At 37.5% G+C, this 21,902-nt stretch overlaps 1 protein-coding gene across 2 annotated transcripts in view; it reads left to right on the top strand.

Annotated features, from left to right (window-relative positions):
- Nucleotides 1–21,902, top strand: part of PTPRN2 (protein tyrosine phosphatase receptor type N2) — a 636,599-nt gene that overhangs the window by 235,624 nt on the left and 379,073 nt on the right. For both annotated transcript variants that reach the window (XM_030971071.1, XM_030971072.1), the window contains 4 exons: nt 5,182–5,638; nt 12,274–12,528; nt 13,890–13,930; nt 15,702–16,075. In XM_030971071.1, coding sequence (XP_030826931.1) covers nt 5,182–5,638; nt 12,274–12,528; nt 13,890–13,930; nt 15,702–16,075 — 1,127 coding nt within the window. The remainder of the gene's footprint in view (nt 1–5,181; nt 5,639–12,273; nt 12,529–13,889; nt 13,931–15,701; nt 16,076–21,902) is intronic.

Here is a 21,902-nt window from a genome sequence, read left to right as displayed (position 1 = left end):
TAGTTTCCATCAAAGCAGACTCTGAAGGCTCCTTTTGCTTGATCAAGTTTTTGACACTCTGAAGTACAGGATGTTAATTAACAATCTCTGCCACCTTCTCTGATGTAGTTCTTAAAGGTTTCAAAGCTACTGCATTTTTCAGAAAGAAAATAGAAGATAGTTACAGAGAATTATCAATGAAATAGTAGGTCAAGTAGAGATGAGTGTAGTGTTGCCTTAAAGCTGTGGATCTGTGGAAAGGCCATGGCCTGATGCTGTCCCATCACTGGTTTGGCGTCTTTTTCAGTTTCTGGATTCTGAATTAGTTTTCCAAATTTTTGGGGTTTGTGCATGGTATAATATTATAGTTAGTGAAAAAGTCATTAGCAGCTGGTAGAAAAAGCCTTTGCTTCACTATTACTCAGACAATTGAAAATGTTCATTGGCTGCAGTTATTATTTTCAGTTAAAGCTACCACTGGATTTGGCGCAGAGTATGTAAGGTCGTGTCTACAGCACACAGAGCTTGTCAAGGGATTCTTCCCTTTCAGCTTGAACCTGGCTGGAAGCCTGCTGAGATATCCTGACAGGACAGCACTGTGTGGGCACAGCAGCTCACCAGCTGAAAGAATTAAAGCTTTGTTGTCATAGGACTTGCTGCTTTAGCTGTGATGCTCTGGGGACAGAGCTGTGCTGCTTGCTCAGCCCTACCCCAGGGACTTTCATGCTCTATCCACTCCATGACACCCGTTTGGCCCTCAGGTTTCATTGTTGGGTGGATTTCTGTCAATTTAAAGGTGAATTGAGCAGTACAAATTCCCAGGCTACCCTTTGATTCAGCCATCAGGCAGTGCCCCTTGTGCTGCTGTTTATTTTGGGGGTTCACGTGAGTACAGGTAGCTCCCATGTGAGTGAGTTTGCATGAGGCAAGTCTGTGTGAGTCACAGAGCATCTAGACTGTGTTTGGTACAAAAAGCTAAACTTCTTTCAATCCACATAGTGAGTTAAGCTCGGAGGTAATTTCATTTCTGGTAGACATTGGAAAATGTTATTTTATTCCACCATAAAGATGGGCCTTCCAGTGTTTGTTGTGGATTTATCTTCTCATTTCAGAGATCATAATGTCAATATCTCAAATAGGCACAGTAAATTAAGAGTTGTAGGTGGAATCATGCTTCAACCAAATTTAGGTGGTAGCAAACATGGGTTAATATCTGCAAATGCATCAAACAGAAAAACACAAATTAAATTGAGGGCAGAAGATTTCTTCATGATGCATTTCGAAAGGATTTTTGTTAGCTCTATATGCCTTCTAGATTTAGCAAATGTATGTGCAAGAAAGGAAGTATTTTGCTATAAATTTGATTCCATTCTTTCTGCACATGGGCAAAACATTCAAGTCAATCTGCCCTTTAGTGGATAAATTGAAGAGGATTATGTTTTATGTATCTAATCCTGTGCCACTCTTTAAATTTGTATTTTTTTAAATAAAACATGTTGTTTATAGACTTTTGCATAGTGTGTCTGCAGAATGTAATTACATGTGCCCTTCTGTGAATTCTCATGCAGAAGATGTCAGGTAGTTACATACATAAACCATACAAGACATTGCCCTAACAATTCCATCTTCAGAAAGATTAGTGTGTGTGGATTTTCTGTAATGTGTGAATTATTGAGATAGCTTATTTGAAAGGTGGTGAAGGAGAGGGAAATCCTGTGCAGATGGAGAAATAAGATTTTTTTAAACTGAAGGGTTTATCAATTCAGAATACTTTTCAAAGGCTTTGTATCAGTGACGTGAGATAATTGAACAGTATTTTACCTATTAAAAAAATGAAATGTTCCTCATAGTAACCAGGGCTTGTATTTCAACCCTACTCAGTAAAAACCATCTATATGGTAATTAGTGCATTCTTTATTCTTGTACATTTCACTTAATGTTTGTTTGGGGTGGGGTTTTTTGTTCTATTACTGGCAGTACTTCATATGAGTCATGTGTAATCAATCCAGAAATGTATTTTCTTTCAAAAAATCCCAGCTCTGTGTTTCCCTCTGCTTCTCCATAATGTCAGAAGATTCTCCAAAGGCACCAATATGGGAATTTACATTCTTTTCACTAATCATGGACTGTGCCATTTAACTTTGACATTAATCAAACTAGCAATGTCCATGTTCAGGAGTGGGTTTTGCAAAACCCACTTCAAATAAGATAATCACAATGCTCTGCAATTGTTATTAATAACTTGAGATGTAAATTGTCTCTGGATTCTAAATTACATATTACTGATATTTTTGTTCTATATTTTTCTGTAAAAATTAGATGTTTTTTTCCCATACCACTTAGGCAAAACCATAGTTTAGGATTGTATTTATCAGTGCTGCAATTTTACTTGGATTTCATCTTGCATGTCACATGTATTTCTGGTGTTTTGTTTGAGATGGGAGCAGCAAGGAAGGGGATTTTTTTCTCCTGCAGGTGGGAGATTGCCATACAGCTGTGAGACCCCTTTAATTAAAGTCAGAGTAAACCACATCAGAAGAGCTTCTGTCTCAGTGAAGACAGCCGAGCTATCAGTGCTCTGCTTTAATTAGAACTGTTAATATTTCATCCCTTGCTGCCCAAAGTGTGACCTGTCAAGCTGCTGAGAGGCTGCGCCTTCCTGACAGAGGTGCAGCTCTGAGCCCAGGATGGGCACACATTTAAATCCAATTTTTGCATGATCACTTGGTGGGTTAGTGGTCTTTTCTTTGTTGATGTGCTCCTTGTCTGCAAGAACAGTAAATCACTGATCTGTTCATGCTAAAGGGTACTTGGACTTGTTAAATAGCTCATCAAAAGCCAGCCCACATCTCCTAACCCTAATCTTTCACATGGTTTGGGAGTGTCCAGCAGTTTCTTCCCCTCTAACACTTACTAGTAAAGCTTAAGAGGCAAAATAGAGAGCTGGATATGGAACATAGATCCAAACTGGGGTGCAGTTACCAAGTTGGACTGAGCAATTTCTTATCTTTCCATGGGTGAATGGGGAATGTCCTCTTCCCGCTGTTGCATTTCTCCCTTTCCCAGCTCCCTGTCCTTCCTTCCCTTGAGCCCAGGAGGTCCTCTGGAAGGCTGCAAGGCAGAGAGAACAGGAGTGGGGAAGGCAGATGGCAGCTTATGTGAATTCTCAGTGAACTGCTCGGGGTGTCCTGGGCTGCTTTGTGTCATCCTCTGCAGCTTTCCTTACTCTAGAGTGAGTATCATTAGAGAGTTAATTACCCCAGGCAAAGACCCATTCAAATAGGGAGATAAATGCATCTGACTGGAAGTTTTTCACATTTAGGCTTTGCTATTAAGCATGTAAACAGTGTTCAACTTGCATTTTGACAACTGGCTCCCCCTTGGAGCTGATCAGAGCAATGCCTACCCTGCAGCTGGAGCACTGAACCAGAGCTGCACTGCTGCTGTTTGATACAGTTCCCAGGGAACACTGAAATATTTCATATACAAAGCTGCTTGATCTCTTCTAGCTCTGTATTTTTTGACACTGCTTCACTGCAGCCCAATTTCTTGGCTTTCAAAAAGCACATTTCTGTATTAAAGACCAACAGCAGAAATCCAAAGCCTTGCCTTAGTAGGTCACAAGCCAAAGTGGCCAAAGTGCCTTTTGTCTCTGTAATACAATTGCCTATACCATAATTCTATTTAAATCATGATATGGAACTGTGGAATGAACCTCTTCAATCATTTCTTAAGGGGAAGAAAACCCTCTTGGAAACAAATGGGTATGAGCATGTATTGTAAAATCCACTGGCTGTCATCAGAAAAAAATAAAATTGTTCAAATGGAAAGCAAAATTATTGTCCAGAAATTAGGACCTAGATAAAATCTAAAAGTAATTCTTAGTCTCTAGAGGAGTTTATCAATCTTACTTATTTTGTTTTTACAAAGTACATTAGCAAATACATAAATAATGATTTTTCTGTCTGAATCCTTCTAATTGCTGTCCTCTGGAGCATATAGTGTCTTCACTCCCTCTGTATTTTGCAGCTCCCTCTGTCCTAAATCATTGTGTCATCAATGCACAGGGACACCAGTGATTCACAGTAATTTATAGCAGTGAGAGCTGAAATAGTCCCTGTCCTAAGGTTGCCACATTGTGATGGAGTTTGTGTGACAGTTTAACCAAGAAAGCAGAGCTGAAAAGCAGGACCCATCCTGCAGCACACAGACAGGATGGGATGTAACCTCAGCAAGTGTCCTCAGGGAATCATAAACAAAGAATCTAACTGGAATTATTCTGGATATAAGCAAACCTCTCCGTTCAAAGTTGTATTTAGCAAGAACTGAAGAAAAATGATTTTTGAAACTATTTAGGAGGATGGAACTGGTTTGCTTAAAAATGAAAAGGCCTGCCTTCAGGTTGTGATCATAGCAAAAATGTCTCTAGAATTAAGTGATAGTAGAAAGAATGTCCATCTGGTGTTTCCACGAGAATAGAAACTGAAAATAGAAAACTGTACTGCAAACCCACCTTTCCACTTTTTATTCCCCAGCACTTTTTCAGTAAAAATGTGGTTTGAGCTTGATTGACATGTTTTTAACATTATTGTTTAATTTGCTGTGGTGTTTTTCCTTAAAATAATAATTTAATTAAAAAACAATTTAAACATTGTTTATACTTCCTTTTTTCACAGTGTCAGATGATATATTTATTAGAGATTTAATTTAGTGGAAAAATATTTCATTTAAAATAGAACAAAGTACTTAATGTATGCAAAAAAATTGCTTTACTTATTTGCTATTCCTTTAAAAATGACATTTTTAATTTGACATGCTAGTTTTTGGTAAGTAATCGGAAAAACAGTTATTCTCACAGGTTAAGTAAAAACCAAAGGGAAAGTAAATTTATTAAATTTCCTTTGTCTGTCTGAATACAAATAGTTCACACATAGGCAACACTGAGTTATATTATTCTCTCTCTAATCTCTTGCTCTTGGTTTTTAATAATTTGATTAACTGGATTTTTGCACATTAAGCAGTAGTGCCTCTTCGAGGTACACTTAACAGTTTGAGGTTTGCAGTTTACATTTGCATGACAAGTTCCAGTTATTGTTTTCCTGGCTGGTAAAGCACTGCGGCTTCTACCTCAGATCCCGGCGCAACAATAATCGCAAAGCAATTCTGACCCCTTTCCTCTTGCCCACCTTCTGCTCTCTCTAGAGCTACATCTACAATGACCCTACGAGGTACTACAGGAGGCAGAACCCCAAAGATCCATCCCCTGCATCCACATCCCAGCAGGAATTCCCTGAGGGTGCCCGTGGCGGGACGCTCCGCCAGCGCCAGCCGGACAAGCTGCCGCCGGAGCCGCGAGCGGGCCAGAGGAGCCTGATGGCCGCGCTGCACTCCTACATCACCCAGAACCTGTCTGCACACAGCAGCGAGAACAGCCCTCCCAGCAGGACTAAAGGCTCTCAGGTGTATGCTGAGAGCTTGTACTCTACACAGGGCAGCCCTTTTGATGGAACTTTTGCCAAAGGGAAAGCGGAAGATTTCAAAATGAGGAATCTGCTCCAGCCGAGGCCTGGGCCTGGAGCGCTGAGGCCGACCCCTGAGATGCTGAGTCACAAATCTGCTTCCCAGGATAATCCAAAGGACCCTCTGAGCATCGTGGATGGTAAAGTTGATATTTACTTATTTTTGTCACAGGCATATTTTATGAAAAATCCTTTCATTAGGGTCTTTTCTCCTGAGAAGCTGAGAAGCTTCAGCTTCGCCATGTTTTGCTGCTTTGGAATGTGATTTCGAAATTGTTTACCCAGCATGTGAAATTGTTTTTACTTGATGACCAATGACAGCCACCTGTGTTGAGGCTGTGACCAGTCACAAGATTTTATTATCATTCCATTTCTTCCCTTTGCTAGCCTTCTGATGAAATCCTTTCTTCTATTCTTTTAGTGTAGTTTTAGTATATAATTTTCTTTTAATATAATATATATAATAAAATAGTAAATCAGCCTTCTGAAACATGGAGTCAAGATTCTCCTCTCTTCCCTCATCCTGGGTCCCCTGTAAACACCACCACAATTTTTTGCTTACCTGAATTTTCCCTCATGTTTACTGATTTTTTTTTGAGAAAAAGAAAATAAAATTAGACATTTGATATATCTCCTAGTATTGGCATATATATATCTGCCACAAGACAGTAATAATGTTCACCATTCCAGCTACTCTTTCCCTGCAAACATCTACCCACATTCTTCAGCCCACCTTCCATATGCGTGCAGAAATAAACGGCACTTAGTAAGATATAGCATTTATGTAATTTATTATATTTTCAAAGCATTTTACAAATAACTCATAATTATGGGTATATCTTTGCTATCAAGTCTGTTTTTATGCATTCATCCCACACTATATATATAGATGATACAGAAATGCCTGGTTTTGTTCCACGTCTCTTTATTTAACTAGAAATTCAAAGACCATGGGTAAAATTCAAAGTTAAACACAGAAATTAACAGTGAGATGAATTCTGGTGCAGAACACAGAGAAGGGAAGAGTCTGTCAGTTCCATGGATAGGTGAACAAGGAGGTGGGGTTGCATCTAGTTTTGTCTGGACATTCTGTAACAAAGAAGCCATTTCCTGGATTTTCATCTTTTTTTGATAATGCTGTTTAACAGTGATTGGATCACAGTTTTTTCTGTACGTGATAATTCAACAAATATTTAAATTAAAATGGAGGGTAACATCCCCATGCTGTGCTGCACTCAAAGCACTGCTTTATAAGATGAGTCTTGGGGATCATGTAGACTTCATAACTGATTCATTTTGTTGTTTCTTTAAACTAATCTAACTATCAAGGTTGTTCCAGTGGTTCAGAATGCCTGAAAAATGAAAGAGTTGATCCCCAGCCATTGTCAAGTACTTGTATCTGTTACTGCACTACCCCAATGGATTTTGGTGATATGTAAGAGAGGTTTCCTTTGAATCACTCTTTATAATCCATAAAGTGCAGTGTTCTTTGATTTGGTTTTTTTTGTTTGTTTGTTTGTTTGTTTGTTTTTTAATAATATCCTCCAAAACCACAATGCACACAAACACACAGAAATGTCAGAGTTTCAGCAGAGGAAAGATAATGCTTGCAGTCTAAAGGATGCTCAGAAGTGAAAGCATTCTTGGTATGGTGCCCAGAGATGATAGGTTTCAAGGAATGAACTATAATGTAAAATCAAATCCAGGTGGCACTGTAAGTCTCTTGCACAGGTTAGACAATTTTGTTGCTAGACTCAAAACAAACTAGGCACATGCTGGTTTCATTATCCTCCAGCTGTTCCACTTCACCTTTCCTGGTAGGAGCCAACTGGGAAAAAAATGCTTAACACTTACAGGGAATAACGTTTCACAATTCATTGGGTTGTACTACTTTGACTTCTCATACATAATATGCCCTATAGGAACTTCTGTCATTGCATTTGCTTTTAAATGTTGCATAGACAAGGCATTATGAATTGTTTGAGTAGGAAATAATGTGGTTTCCTTTGTATTTTTGAGCCACTTAATAATCTCAACAAGAAAGTGGTGAGGACAGACCCTGGCAAATTCATTGCTTAAAATGCTGTCCATTGGAATGAAGGTGGTTTGGATTCAGGTTTCCCAGGCTGACCACACAACCTCTTTCTGCTTTTAGCCTTTCTCCAATCTCTCTTGTGTTTATGGATTATTGTAGGCTTGTGGGTTTTTTTTCTCATGCACTCTGTGAACTACAGAACTGTAAAAAAACTGGAAGGATGGGGTGCTCTGTTCTCTGATCCATCTCATAGAGGATTAGACACAGGCATTGGACTGGAAGAACAATCCAGAAGGTACTGAGCAGATTAGTGCTGAGAATTGCTGCAAAACAGTAGCAGGTAAATTCTCTAACAAGGCACCCTGAAGGAGAAATACAAAAGAAGGAAATGTGGAGTTATTTTTCTATCAGATTTGGAAGTTGTTACCTCTAGGTGTAGCATGATGTGCGTGGGCACTGCCTTTGTAGTCACTGTGCAACACTGGAATTGTTAATCTCTCCTCTGCACCAGCCATATTTAGAATTTGGCTCAGTTTTGTGTGGTTTGTTCTAGTCTACTGATTTTTTATATGTTAAATATTACAGAATATGTCTCTCCGTTCCTTTGAAAAGGTCACAGAATTAGTAATTCAGATGTCTTAAAAAATAGCAAACTTCCATGTTTATGGAACAAAAATATTTTTTATACATCCTCTCTCTGGCAAAGCTGGGATCACCATTCCATACGGTGCTCAGCTGCTGAGGCAGCTAACATGTGGTCAGCAGGGTGATGGGGTTGAGGAAGACAGTGGAATTTCTAACAAAGTCACTGCTCCCATACCATGTGGTTGTCAGGCAAGCTGGCTTTGACTCTTGTGCCAGCAGAATATGAGGCATCATTTATATGCTGTACAATAAGAAGCTGTTTTCCCTGCATAAGGTGCTGTTGTTACCTACTAGGGAATTCTACTGGTGGAGCTTATATTAAAAATTACATCTTCTAGGACAAAAATGATTCACTGCCATTATGGTTCCAGGGTAACTATAAAAGGCAGTTTGCATTCATCAGTTGCAAAGCTGGAGCTAAGGGAGAAATCTGGTTTGCAGTTTGCAAGCCCTCTAAAACATGACTGAGCATTGCTGAGTCTACTTAGTAGGGAGTCAGTGGGAGACTATAAAAGCTGTGCTTAGGTAACTGCATGTTCAAGTACATGTGCTGCTTAAGTGCTGTGCCATTGCAGTATCCATCTGCTTTTTGGTCTTTCTCCAACAATATTTTCTGATTTTAATAAATACATCATATTACTCAAAGGTGTTTGTAAACAGATGCAATGATATTTATCTGTTTATCAATGTTATCCAGTAATTTACAAATTATTGCAAACATGGACAAGTGCCATAACAAGAAGTGTAAATATCCATATTTACCATGGACAAGGATTAATACCAGATCAGTAGCCATGTGAATTTAGCAAGACTCTTTATGCAGACCTGCATTTCACCAGGCTGTTGCAGGCACTTTGGTGACTGTCCCTCTTGGGGTACTAAAAACATGATGTTCCTCATACTTACTGGCTTTGGTTGTTGCCTTTGGTCCTTGATATTTTAAGTCACATTGTAGTTGTTCAGAAAAAGTAGATATAATGCCAAAGTTTTACTCATGTCAATGCAGTATTTAGGAGTCTCTTTGATGAACTGTGCCCAGGTGGCAATGACCAGGGCAGGAATGCCAATATTAGAGGAGCAGGATGCTCCTCTTTATAATATTGAGGTTTTAGTGAGCCAGAAGAACCTGAGCCTGTCAGTATTATCTGGAATAGGGCCTGTGGCCATTATTTTTTTCATGTTATTCTTTGCCCTGTTCCCCCATTCCCATTTGTTTGAGATTAAGACTGCTTTTTATGTTGACAATGGATATTAAAGATGAGTCTGAAGATGGACTGGAGAGATAAGACTGGGCTAAGAATATAGGCAAAGAGAAAAAGTTAGTTTGGAAAAAATGGAATGGAAATGACAGAGCTACATTGCCTGCATGTTCTTGAGTAGCTCAGTAGTTGATCTTGACAGCTGGCTGTGAACCAAATGAAATAAACAAAAATCTAGTTGTGTTACATTAATATAACTATTTTAATTATATATGTCCTGAAATATAATTCTCTTTTAAGAATTGTCTTCAAATGATGTTTTATTTGCAAAATTTTAGTTTTGATTAGGATCTGACATATATTCTGTCTTTTCACTGCTGACTTTATTAGCTCTGCTTCAATAATTTAGGCTTTTCTGTCAAGATATTGTCCAATAGTTCTATAAGAGATAAGATCAGAAATGATACCTGAGCAGACACCAGGCTCCTGTGGTAATGCAACAGTACTGTTTTCTTCCTACAGCTTAGTTTTCTGCATTGCTGCTCTGTGTAACATCCTTTCCACCTCTCTGCCAGGTAGCTCTTGTGCTTTTTGAAAAAGTGTCTTGAACTCAGGTTGATCAAGTGTATTGAAACATTTTTTTGCAGTTTGGATTCATTTGGTAAATTGCCTTCCTAAACTAAAGCATTTGGTCTCTATGCTTTTACTAAATTATTAAATTCGTAACAGGGGATGGATAGAATAAAATAGGAGACTTTTCAAAGTTTTCTTAGAAGTATTGCTAAGCTTCCATCAAACTTCAGTATTAATTTTGCTGCCTCCACATATCTTGGCCCAGAGAGTTTGGCACAGATTGAGTTTACATCTTTGATTCACATTTCTGAGCACTTGCTTTCCTGTACAAAGCTCTCTGCTATTCCAGTATGGTACCAAAATCTTTGTCAGCTGTCAGTTTGAAGTAACATCAAAGATATAACCTGTCTTTTTTTATTGATAGTCACAATTAAGTGTAGTTATAACTATGATTTTTAAAGGAAATCTAAAAAGTTAACATTTTACAATATTCGCTTGTATTTTAGATTACTGAATTTTATAATTAAATTAGTAGAATTTTGTAATAACATCATGGTGGACTATTGGAAAGATGTTTTCCTTTCTACCTGGAAAAGAAAGTACATCAAATAAACACCTTCCCTGTGTGTCAACACCATCTCAGACTCACATTAAATCTATTGTTTAAGCTCTTTTGCTTTTTATGGACTAATTAGCTAAGGGAAAAGGGCATTATTTTGTTTGGTGAATTTTGGGTCAGGTCAGGGGAAATTAATCTTTGCCTTGAGACGGAATTGGGAATCTGATGGTGAGATGCTGATGGTGGGCTCTTCAGTTAAGGGGTTCAAAAAATGACAGATGTGTCCAAGGTCTTAGCCTCTTATTCCCAATGAAAAATAATCCTTGATGCTTGTCTCCCTGCAAAATCACAGATGTTCCACTGCCTCTTCCCTGAAGCAGAAGAATGTTAACTACTTTTACTTCTTTTCTAGTCCCTATGTACTTCTTCCTCCTTTGCTGTGAGGAAAAAGAAAAATCCTTATTTTTAGCGCTTCTTATGACATTGTTTTTCCCTGTTTCCCTACTTTTAAATTTACTTTTATGTGAGCCTGAAAGCTGACAGCATCATGCCAAGGTCCTGCTTACAGATGATGAAGATGTCCAACCACTGGGCTTGATATGGATGGTGTTACTATTGAGAAAAAAAGGTTGGATGGCACCTTCAAACTGCTTATATGTAAATTCATACATTCAACAGAGATTTAAAAGCAACCCTTATTTTCCTCTTCCTGCACAATACTATGTGAAAGATTTTTTTTGCTTGCATGCATATGCATAAATATGTTAAATTTCTTATCAACATGAATAAGCAAAACAGAGGCATGATTGGAAATAGTTTTGGTGTGCTACAGTAAGCACTATATTAGGCTGAATTTTTAAGAGTTCTACAGACTGATAGTGGAGATGCAGTAAATGCAGCCAGAAGAGCACCTTCCCTGGGGAGATGTTATGCTCCATCTTCTGACTCACCTTTAATACCCATTGTCCTTGAATTTCCTTATCTTCAAAACCTTTATCACATCAAAGGTGTTTTGCTGTTTGGTTTTGTTGTTTTTTTCTCAATGTGACTGGTAAAACATTCCTAGCTGGCAAACCAACACAAGTTCTATATATCTCTTTATCATCTATTTCTGTATCTATCTATGTGATCTATATATGTAAATATATATTTGAAATATACATATGTTCCAAGAGAAATTAATAAAATTTAGAAATTTTGTCCTTGACATATCTATGTATATAATGGCCATATATTTATATCCCCTTCTAATTGGCGAGGAGCTTTTTGATTGAAAGACAAAATATCTGACTCATTTTTTCCAGAACTCTGTATAGCTTATATAAATATACTTCTCTTGTGAAAGCAAATCAGCAAAGAAAACCAATCTCTAGGAAACAGTAATGTTGTTTATACTGTTTTGCAGCTAAACAAAAAGAAATTAGGCTACTTTAACACTTGCTTTCAGTATTTTCAGTCAATTTAGACTATGGAGGACTGTTCTTCTTGTATAGAAAAAGTGATAATTTCATGCCCTCTCTCTAGGAGGACTTGCTGGGTTATAATAGCATTCATCCCCCTGTCCTGGCACAGATGCACCTGCTCATAAACTTTAACATCTATTAAGAATCCTGTGTTTTCTGTAAGGAATGCAGCACCTTCCTTTAAAAAGCAGATATTCTCCATGAAGGGAAAACTATATAAATTTTCTAGGAAAAATTAAAGATATAAGCACATCTGTTTCGTGTATGCAGCTAAATGTTCTTATGTTGTTTTCTGATCCAGAGGCATTGATTAAAAATGTATTGAAGGACCTGGAGAAACACCAAGTGAATGTGGAGAATCTCAGCTCAACAGAACTGGATGAAATCGCTGATACTATCGCCACTGCAATCCAAAGTGTTGACATTCAGGAAGAAACAGAAAAAAATGCTGGAAAAACGAAAGAAGACAAAACAGAAGCACAAATGAAGAAAGGAGATGCTCAAGGAAGGGCAGAGCTTCAGACTGGATTAATGGAAAACAGCGTTAATATACCAGGTATTTATATTAGAAGTTAAGCACAGCAAAAGACAGCTTCCCTGATTTTCCTCTATTGCTTCACCTTAGTGCTAGACTTCTAAGAATCAGTTTTAAAGAAGGTGTGAGGGCAAGTTTCTGTATTTCCCAAAAGGCTGTGGAATTTTAGATGGTCGTTTTCTTTTTATAGCAGGTTCTTCATTTACCAAAAAAAAAAAAAATCTGTTTATGAACACTTGGTCTTCAAGCTTCACAAACAAGATAAGCCTACACACCCAATTATATTGAAATACGAATTGCTTTATGCTGTGTGGTCTAATTTCCTATTCTTGAAAATGAGATGTTTAAACAAAATGATAATGGAAATTATTATATTACAAGATGTATTTCAAAATGTGCAGAGAAAAAGATATGTTTTACAGATAATAATTTTTTAACATGCCACAGTTATTTGCAGAGGAAAATCTGTGACAAGTTACAGGTACAAACGCACTCGGTTCCCTTTCCTTCTTAAGGAATAAGAAGAGTTATTATGGTTATTTGTTTCTGTCTGCACACATATTTTCTTGGTGATACAGATTCAGGAGCCACAGTAATTGCCATTAATGAGTGAATATCACAGTGGTACATAAGTTGCTGCTCATCCATTTTCTATTTTAGGAATGTTATAATATCTAGCATGCCAGAAATGCGCACTGTAAGTCATAAAAAATGATTTTCACTGTTTTCATGGTGATTGGTGATATACTGAAATCCTTACTAGTTAGGGATATTCTGGTTATTCTGATTGCCAGATTTTGTTGTAAATTAAAAGGAGCAAACTTGAGGATTTATCTTGAATCATGCTGAGAAAGATGAATGACATTCAGTTCATAAAGCAAAAAACCAGTGCTATTTGACTGACGTTAAGGATATGACTGAATATTATCACTCTAGTTAAACTGCAGCATGATTTTGGTGAATCATATCTTTTGAAGTATGTAATCTTCTTCCACCAAAATAGGTATGAGGTAAATAAATATTTCCTTTTCCTTTACCATAAATGTCCATTCAGCAAGCTAGAGCCATTTTATTCTGTTTTTTTTTCTCAGATATTGGTAAACTGATATGATGATTTGACACTTAATTAGCAAAATAACACTATTACATTGGCTCTTGAAGTACTCTGTCTATTGATCTCACATTAATTTTCTATCAAAGTGGGGTTAGAATAACAATAACAAATTATACAGTGCTCCTTACTCTGCCCTTTCAGCTTTGATGTCTCAATGTTTAAATCACATAAAAAGACCACCGCTAAAAAGCAGCCTGTGAGAAGTCTTTGTTTTGTATATGATGTTTGCCCTTCATAACTATATATTTGTGCTTTTCATATCCTACAGACCATGGAGTGCACGAAGCCAGTGTGAGAAGTGATAAAGAGGTAGAGTACCAGTATTTTAACAAAACAAGTGTTCCATCTCAGAATGTCAGGTTTCTGTGCAGTGAAACCTGGTATATTTCACACTTCTGAAATACAGAATTCATAATAGATTCACAAAGTTCAGAAAAATTCAGGCTTTTCCTCAAAGCCATAGATTTTGAGCAGTGAGGTGTTCTTGAAAATGCTTTTCCCCCCTGTCCTTTGGCTCTAAGTTCTGGGGAACATCAGGTATTTCAAAAGCTCTAGGCATTACATCTCATACCCCTGCTAGTAATATCAAAATTAGCATTTTAATCCAGATTAATTTTACAATATTCCTCCTGAGTCATTCTTTCAGATAACAACACACAATAATACAGTGCAGTATTTTCTCTGTGGTTGCATTTTGATCTGAAAATAACACATATAGGACTCCAAACATCACACATGCAGCTAGTTTGGAAAGAAAGACCTGATGCTTTCAGGTCATGCTACTAATGAATTTGGCATTTAATACTATACTTTCAAAAAGGCAACTTTAGTCCCCTAATGATACACAGTTCATTACAGGATTTGGGATTGTAGAACCATGTAGGCACTTTAACATCCTTTTCCCCTCTGTAGAACAATGTTATATATATATATACATACAGTGATCCTGATTCCTCTTCTGTGAGAAATTGGGAATTTCTAGGGTGAGCTTACAAATCACTGTCCAGCATCATAGAGAAACTGAGGCAGAAATTTCTTTAGCATGTATTGATTCTTTTGACTCTTATGGACTGCTGTCCAATATTTAGCCATTTTTGAGGTATATTAATCTTTCTTTTTCTCAGTTTCATGGAGCAGAAAAATTTCAAAGAAATATTTTTTAAAAACTGTGTGAAACTTCCCCTACCATATGCTCTATCAAAAGCTAATACTGCACGACTCATAAATGGGCAAATCCTCTTGTGCTCACAGTAAAATCTCTCTGGTCCTTCTACCAAGCAAGGGAAACACACACAGACAGAGTGGCAGGAGCTTTAAACACCCACATGAAAATCATCAAGGAATGAAGTGCTGTAGTCACAACAGACTTACAGAGGATCACATGTATAAATTTCTTAGTGACAGTTTGAATAGGGAATGTTTGAATAGAATTTATTGTGACACAGAGCACAAAGTGCCCATTAGCCATCATTTCCTCCCAAATGCTTGGCTGCAACAAAATTATTTAATGAAACTAGCTAATGAATTTTTCCAGGCACCTGTTTTGACTTTGGCTCATTTGCTTATTGTTGATTTATTAGACAGATTCTTGTTTTCTGTGATCATATTTTTAGCTTGTTGGATCACTTACATACAATTTATCACCATTTCTAGAGATGAAGAAGGGAAACAGAATGGGTCATATAATATCTGTTCCTTTTCTAGTGTTATATTGTGAAACCCAAGAGTTATGAGTTTCCAGACCCAACCCAGGAATATTGATGGACATTTATATGTTTTCTCCTTTTCATTAACTTACTTGATAACAAAGTTTCATTTTTGTTGATACTTAGACACACAGACACATGGAAACTACTGGAGAAAATATATTGGCATAATTTAATGCTCTTTTATTATTACTGAATAAATAGCATGTTCTTAACATAGTCTAGCAGCTTACAGAAATTAAGAAAAGGACCATGCAACAGTTGTATGAGTAGACTCTACTATATCAATAAGAGTTTGAAAAATTATATCCAGATTTGGTGAGTATAACCTTCCTGTGTTTAGTTTTAAAACTAATATTATTCTTTTAACACAGGAGAACACTGCAAAACTGATTAGATTCTTGAATGAGAATGCATTAGCTGAAAAGATGCATAAAGACCTTATTCCTGAAGAACCTACAAAGATAGAAACTAAGAAATCTGAAGAAACTGACCTTTCTTCCTCAGAAGAAACAAATGCTGGTGTGGAAAATGTAAAAAGTGAGACTTTCTCAAGGGAGCTGACAACTGCAAAGAACAGTGAATCTGACTCCAAAGACCCAAGCCAGACCAGCTACTGGATTAAGAATACTTTAATGCAGGAAGGAAACTCCTATGAAAAGCCTCAGAAAAACACCGGACAAGGCTTACAACTTGAAGTGAAATCTTCTCAGGAGGAAGACTATGGCTATATTGTGACAGTGAAAGAGTAAGTACAACAGCCAATTTGAATGGCATTTTTAACTGGGGAAAAGATAAAGCCATTCCACCTTGTGAAATATGAATGTACAAGAGGAAAATGCCACAGGCCTGATTTTTAATACATCTGAAACTGTTTGGAACCTGTTCAGTACTTTGATGAAAATACAAGCAAACTTCCATTTTCTTACAGTTGCCTTTCCTCCCTTGCAGGAGACATTAAATTTATAGGTCTTTCACTTAGACCTCTCTCTATCTTCTCATGTTCTAGTGACCTTCCAATATGTCAGTAAGTGTGCTTATGGTTAGGATGAGAGCTTTAAATATTTGACTTGAAAGTAGTCTAAATATCAATGCCTGAGTCATTCTTTCAGAAAAACAACACACAATAATACAGCGCAGTATTTTCTCTGCGGTTTCATTTTGATCTGAAAATAACACATATAGGACTCCAAACATCACACATGCAGCTAGTTTGGAAAAAAAGACCTGATGCTTTCAGGTCATGCCACTAATGAATTTGACATTTAATACTATACTTTCAAAAAGGCAACTTTAGCCCCCTAATGATACACAGTTCATTACAGGATTTGGGATTGTAGAGCCATGTAGGCACTTTAACATCCTTTCCCCCTCTGTAGAACAATGTTACATTTGATTAGTGATCCTGATTCCTCTTCTGTGAGAAATTGGGAATTTCTAGGGTGAGCTTACAAATCACTGTCCAGCATCATAGAGAAACTGAGGCAGAAATTTCTTTAGCATGTATTGATTCTTTTGACCATCTTAAACTTATTAATGGGATTGAAGGCAATAGGATTGTGGAGGATTCTTGTTTTTACTATACTGTGTTGCATTGAAATGCATGTGGCTGCACATTGGAAACAGACCAGAAACTGGTGGAATGTCCTTTAACTGCACCTCTTCATTCCTGCCTAGGAATGTTATGTGAAGCAGTACAAGACAGTTTTTCCCCAGCTCAGTACTACTTCTCTACTTCCCCCAGCTCTTTTAACTCATATCAATCTGGAAGACTCCTTTATTCCAAAGAGTTTCATTATGACACCATCTCCTGTCGCAGACATCTTTTTATGAAAAATCCTTTCCTTAGGATTTTTCCTCCTGAGAAGCTGAGAGGCCTCAGGAACAAAATGTAAACATTGATTGTCTGTTGCTGTGGAATGCAACTGGTGGATTTGTGATTGGTCTCATAGAGTTGTTTCTAATTAATGGCCAATCACAGTCAGCTGGCTTGGACTCTCTGTCCAAGACAGATGCTTTTGTTATCATTCCATTCTATTCTTAGCTTAGCTAGCCTTCTGATGAAACCTTTTCTTCTATTCTTTTAGTATAGTTTTAATGTAATATATATATCATAAAATAATTAATCAAGCCTTCTGAAACATGGAGTCAGATCCATCGTCTCTTCCCTCATCCAAGAACCCCTGTGAACGCCGTCACAATCTCCTTTGACTGTCCAGACTTATTTGGCTCATAAATGCAGTAAAGTTTAGAACTGCCAGAGCTCTGGGAAATGGGAGACAAACAATTCTGAATTTCAGTGTTCACAACCTGGAGAATCTTCACTGTATCATCTTACCTGGTTTTCTTCCTAGCTAGTGTCCCACTAATGGGTTTTCCCTGAATTATGTCTGTTAGTATTCAATGAAACTTGCTGAAGAAGGAAATTTGTCCAAAGATTCTTGGTTCTTGAGGAGTCCATATACACAAATATAATTTACTTTCGTTACCATTTTAATGGTTTTTAACTGGCAGGATGACCAGACCCAGAGAGTGGTGGGGAATGGCATTACATCCATGGTTATAACGCTGGGCAGACACCAGTGTGCTCCACAGGGCTCAGTACTGAAGCCAGTTCTGTTTAACATCTTTGTTGATGATCTGGATGAAGGGATCAAGTGTGTCCTCAGTCAGTTTTCAGGTAGAAACCAAATTAGGAGGGAGTGTTGATCTTCTGGAGGGCAGGAAGGCTCTGCAGAGAGAAAAGCCTCAACTTGCACTCTAGGGTATGTTCAAATTGCATGTTAGGAAAAACTTCACAGAAAGGGTTGTCAAGCTTTGAAACAAGCTGCCCTGGGAAGTCACCATGACTGGAGGCATTTAAAAGGCATGTACATGAGTCCCACAGTTTAGTGGTGGACTTGGCAGGGCTGCATTAACAGTTGGACTCAATGATCTTAGAAGTCTTTTACAACCTAAATAATTCTATGATTCTGTTCAGTGCTATAGCTGACATTTATGGGGAGATCTATTCTCTGTTAGCTTCTGAGGTTTTGCAAGCATGATCCAAGGAGGTATTAGCACTGCTGCACTGAACTCCATGAAATGCTAAGATGCCAGCATTTAATTGTGCCACAAACCAAAGATAAACATTTCCATCTAATACTTGAAGTAAAGATTTGTGATACTTTATAGACTTGTCAAAATGGCAGTCTGATTGTCAGTGCAAGAACAGTGGGTTACTCCTGCTGTGTTTGTCAAGTGACCTTTCAGATGGTTGCAGCCCTGCAATCCATACCAATCCATATTATCCATCAGTGCTAAGCTTTGGAATGAATTGACACTTTCAGTGTAGAAAATTGCCCAGCAAATCCTCCACTGTGCTGCTTCAGTACTTTGTTATTCTGAGAAACCAATCAAATTGGTGATTTACTTTGTTTACTCTCTTCTCTTTCAAAAAATGGCTGTTCTACCACTGGAGTATTTGTGTAACATTTTTTTTCTTTTTCAGTGTAATCTCTTTGAAATATTTTTATTAATCTTAACTCTAAAATTCCAAAGTAATCTTATTTTTTAAAAGTAATCTATGGGATGTTATTTTCATTTATGTTCTACTTTTGCCATAGTTTTAAAGTATGTCTGTTATAGTTGGGATACATCAGTGTGAGCTCTCTAGTCAGAGAAGTCTTGCCTTTGGAATTTTTCTATTTTCTGAAGTTCTAGTTCTTCACATTTGGGAAACTTTTTTTTGTTTAAAACCATGCCAATTTTCCCATTTGTTTGGCAGTATGTGCTCTATGATGAGGGCCTAGATCCCACAATCAAAACATTTACACAGTGTTTAGCCTCCTGAATGTCTCATGAGGAAACCCAAAGCCTGACTTTCCAGAAAATGTAGTTCTTACCACCTCCAGTAAATCTAAATGTAAGCTGCTGCATGCTCGGCAGTTTAAATAGCCAAGCTGGCATGCAGTTTCTCAAATATGAGATTGAGTAGCTAGACTTAAATGCACTGAAAAAAATCCTAGTTTGAAAGTTCTTCTCTTTCCACTGCTTATCACAGAGTCTTTCAAGCTTCAAAACCAAGTCATGCTTGTCTGAAGCCATGCTTGGACACCTAATGCAGAGCAACCCATCCTGTTTTGTGATTTATCAGAGCACTTGTGCTTGAAGTTTTTCATACAAAGACTAGATCACAGACAGCTCATGGCAGCTCTCTCAGCTTGTGAGCCAACTTCTGGCATTGTTGTGTTATGCATTTCCAGGATAGTTCATGTTTTGTCATATGTTAGCTCTCAATTGCAGACTGTCTATGTAAGATTGCACAGGTTGTAAATCTGTTCACACCACGTTAACTGAGTTGGATGCTGCATGCATGGCTCTGCATTTCATTGTAGGTAGCTGCAATTCTGCTCAGGTGCTGGGAAGAAATGGAGCTTGTGTTCATAGTGTAAAGTTGCTATGGAATATGATTAGTCTGACCCATTTAATGTGCTGAAGGGTTGGGTTAATTGCAAATGCTTGATGTTATTTCTCCACCTTTACAAATGTGATAAATGATACTGCTTTGCATATAATGATTACTTTCCTCAGGATGGCCTTTGGGTTAGGACCCTGAAGCTGGGTTGTGCAGAAATCTTCGTTTATTCCTCAAGTTTTCTGTTTTCCTAGGCATATCATTAAATAATTGTATTTTTATGATCTTCATTATTTTTTCCCCTACCAGGTGGAAACATTTTAATTGCATTTAAAAATTAAATTTAAAACAAATAGGAAAAATTAATCACAATATCTACAACAATGAAACAGGGCTGATATAATTTTCAGTTACTGGATCTTGATGTTTCTTAGAAGCTGAGCATTTATATTCCATGATGCTTTGCAGCATTTTTTAGAAAATAATAACAGAATGTTCTTGTTTTTTAATACATCTATTAAAAAAGAAAAACTGATTTGATCCTCTCGGTATATCTCACTGTCTTTTTTGAAATCATTATTCTATTTACAAGTGCATTTTATTAAGGGAAAGAGATTTGTTCATATTCTTTGCTTAATTTCCACAACTGGCTTTAAAAATGAAGAGAAATTATAAATACACAAAAACCAGAAAATCTGTTGCTACTGAAGTCTGTTAAAATCACCAAAGAACAGCATTGCTGACATTAGAAAAAAAAAGGTAAAATTTTTATCTCTGATTTTTTTACTTACCTTATATAACTCTTCCCTTGTATAAATAAGTTCCATAAATGTCCATAATTGATTTTAAAGCCGAAGGTTTTGCTTCTGACAACATAGCTTGACCCCCTATCTGAATAATACATGTAGAAAATCCTTTCCTGTGAAATTATCCAGTAGGTACAATTTGGTCTTTGTGTCTCAGCACCAAAACCTGTAGAGAGACATAATTCTAGAATTTTCTGTTGCCAACTCTTCATGCATAATTATTTATGGTCCCTAGAGTTTTCTAGACATGAAATCTTTCTTCCATCTATAATTCTCCAGTTTCCTTGTGATTCTTAGAAAGTGACAGAGATCACATTCTCCATATTACTGCTTCACTGCCTCAATTTTGATATTATATATTCCCATAGGAAAATGATGCTTCATGCTTCCTATTCATCCACAAGAAAATAACAGAGAAGCTGTAGTTAATATGGCTTTGTCACAGAGAGCAATAAATATTGCCTTTTTTTTTTACTGCATGTGTTCAGATTTGTATGTTTTTATTATCTGTTATATGCACAGAGATGTGATAATCTGTTCTACTTCAGCTGCCCTTGGCTTTTGTGCTTTCACAATCTGTTGAAATATATTGTGTCAGAACAGGTGATTCTCACCTGCTGATGTAGATAAATTTACAGGAGAAGAGTCCTTCCCAGTGTCCATCCTTCCCTCCTCGAAGGGCTTTGCTTTTGCACGTTTTCCTCTCATTTCTTTTGGGACCAGCTCTGCATTTGTACCTGTAGAGGAACATAGAGAGAAAATTTTCTAATTAATGTACCTGGTGACCAGCCAATCTGCTGCACTAATGACTAATGGCAAGCATTCACTCTGGTCCTGATGCGGGGGGCAATTTTGGGAGTGTGCCTGGAGCCCTCAGTAGCACCACAAGGACTCCCTCGGACCTGTATTACTCCACTTAGCTGAACAGGAATGGCTGCTGGCCTGGTTTCCCAGGCCAGGCATTCCCAGACTCTCTCATTCCTCTTTCCATGCCTCTGTGCTGCTCTTGCATCCTTTGTTTGGGTCTTCCATGCCAGGTGTTTGGAAGAGCTGGTTCAGGTACTCCACCACCTCTCAGTGAACAGGTTCAGGTCACTGTGCTGACTCCAGGCTATAGAACTGCCCATTAAATATGCCCAAACTAAGGATGGGGCTGGGGACTGTGCTTTGTTCTTATAAACAGTGGGAGTCCTTAAAACATTGAGATGTTGTAATATCTCACAAAAACATATGGTCAATTCTTCTAGGATATCACAGTGCTTTTTGAGTAATTACCATTCAGGTCACTATGAAAAAGTAATGAATTTTAAACTTTTGAAATGAGTGAGAACAAGAAAGCCAAAGATCAGGATTCATGGGAATGCAGCATGCTG

This window comes from Camarhynchus parvulus, chromosome 2 (assembly GCF_901933205.1).
Source record: "Camarhynchus parvulus chromosome 2, STF_HiC, whole genome shotgun sequence".
NCBI classification, from domain to species: Eukaryota; Metazoa; Chordata; class Aves; order Passeriformes; family Thraupidae; genus Camarhynchus; species Camarhynchus parvulus.
The sequence above is the reverse complement of the archived record's forward strand: the minus strand, read 5'-3'. Positions and strand labels throughout refer to the sequence as shown.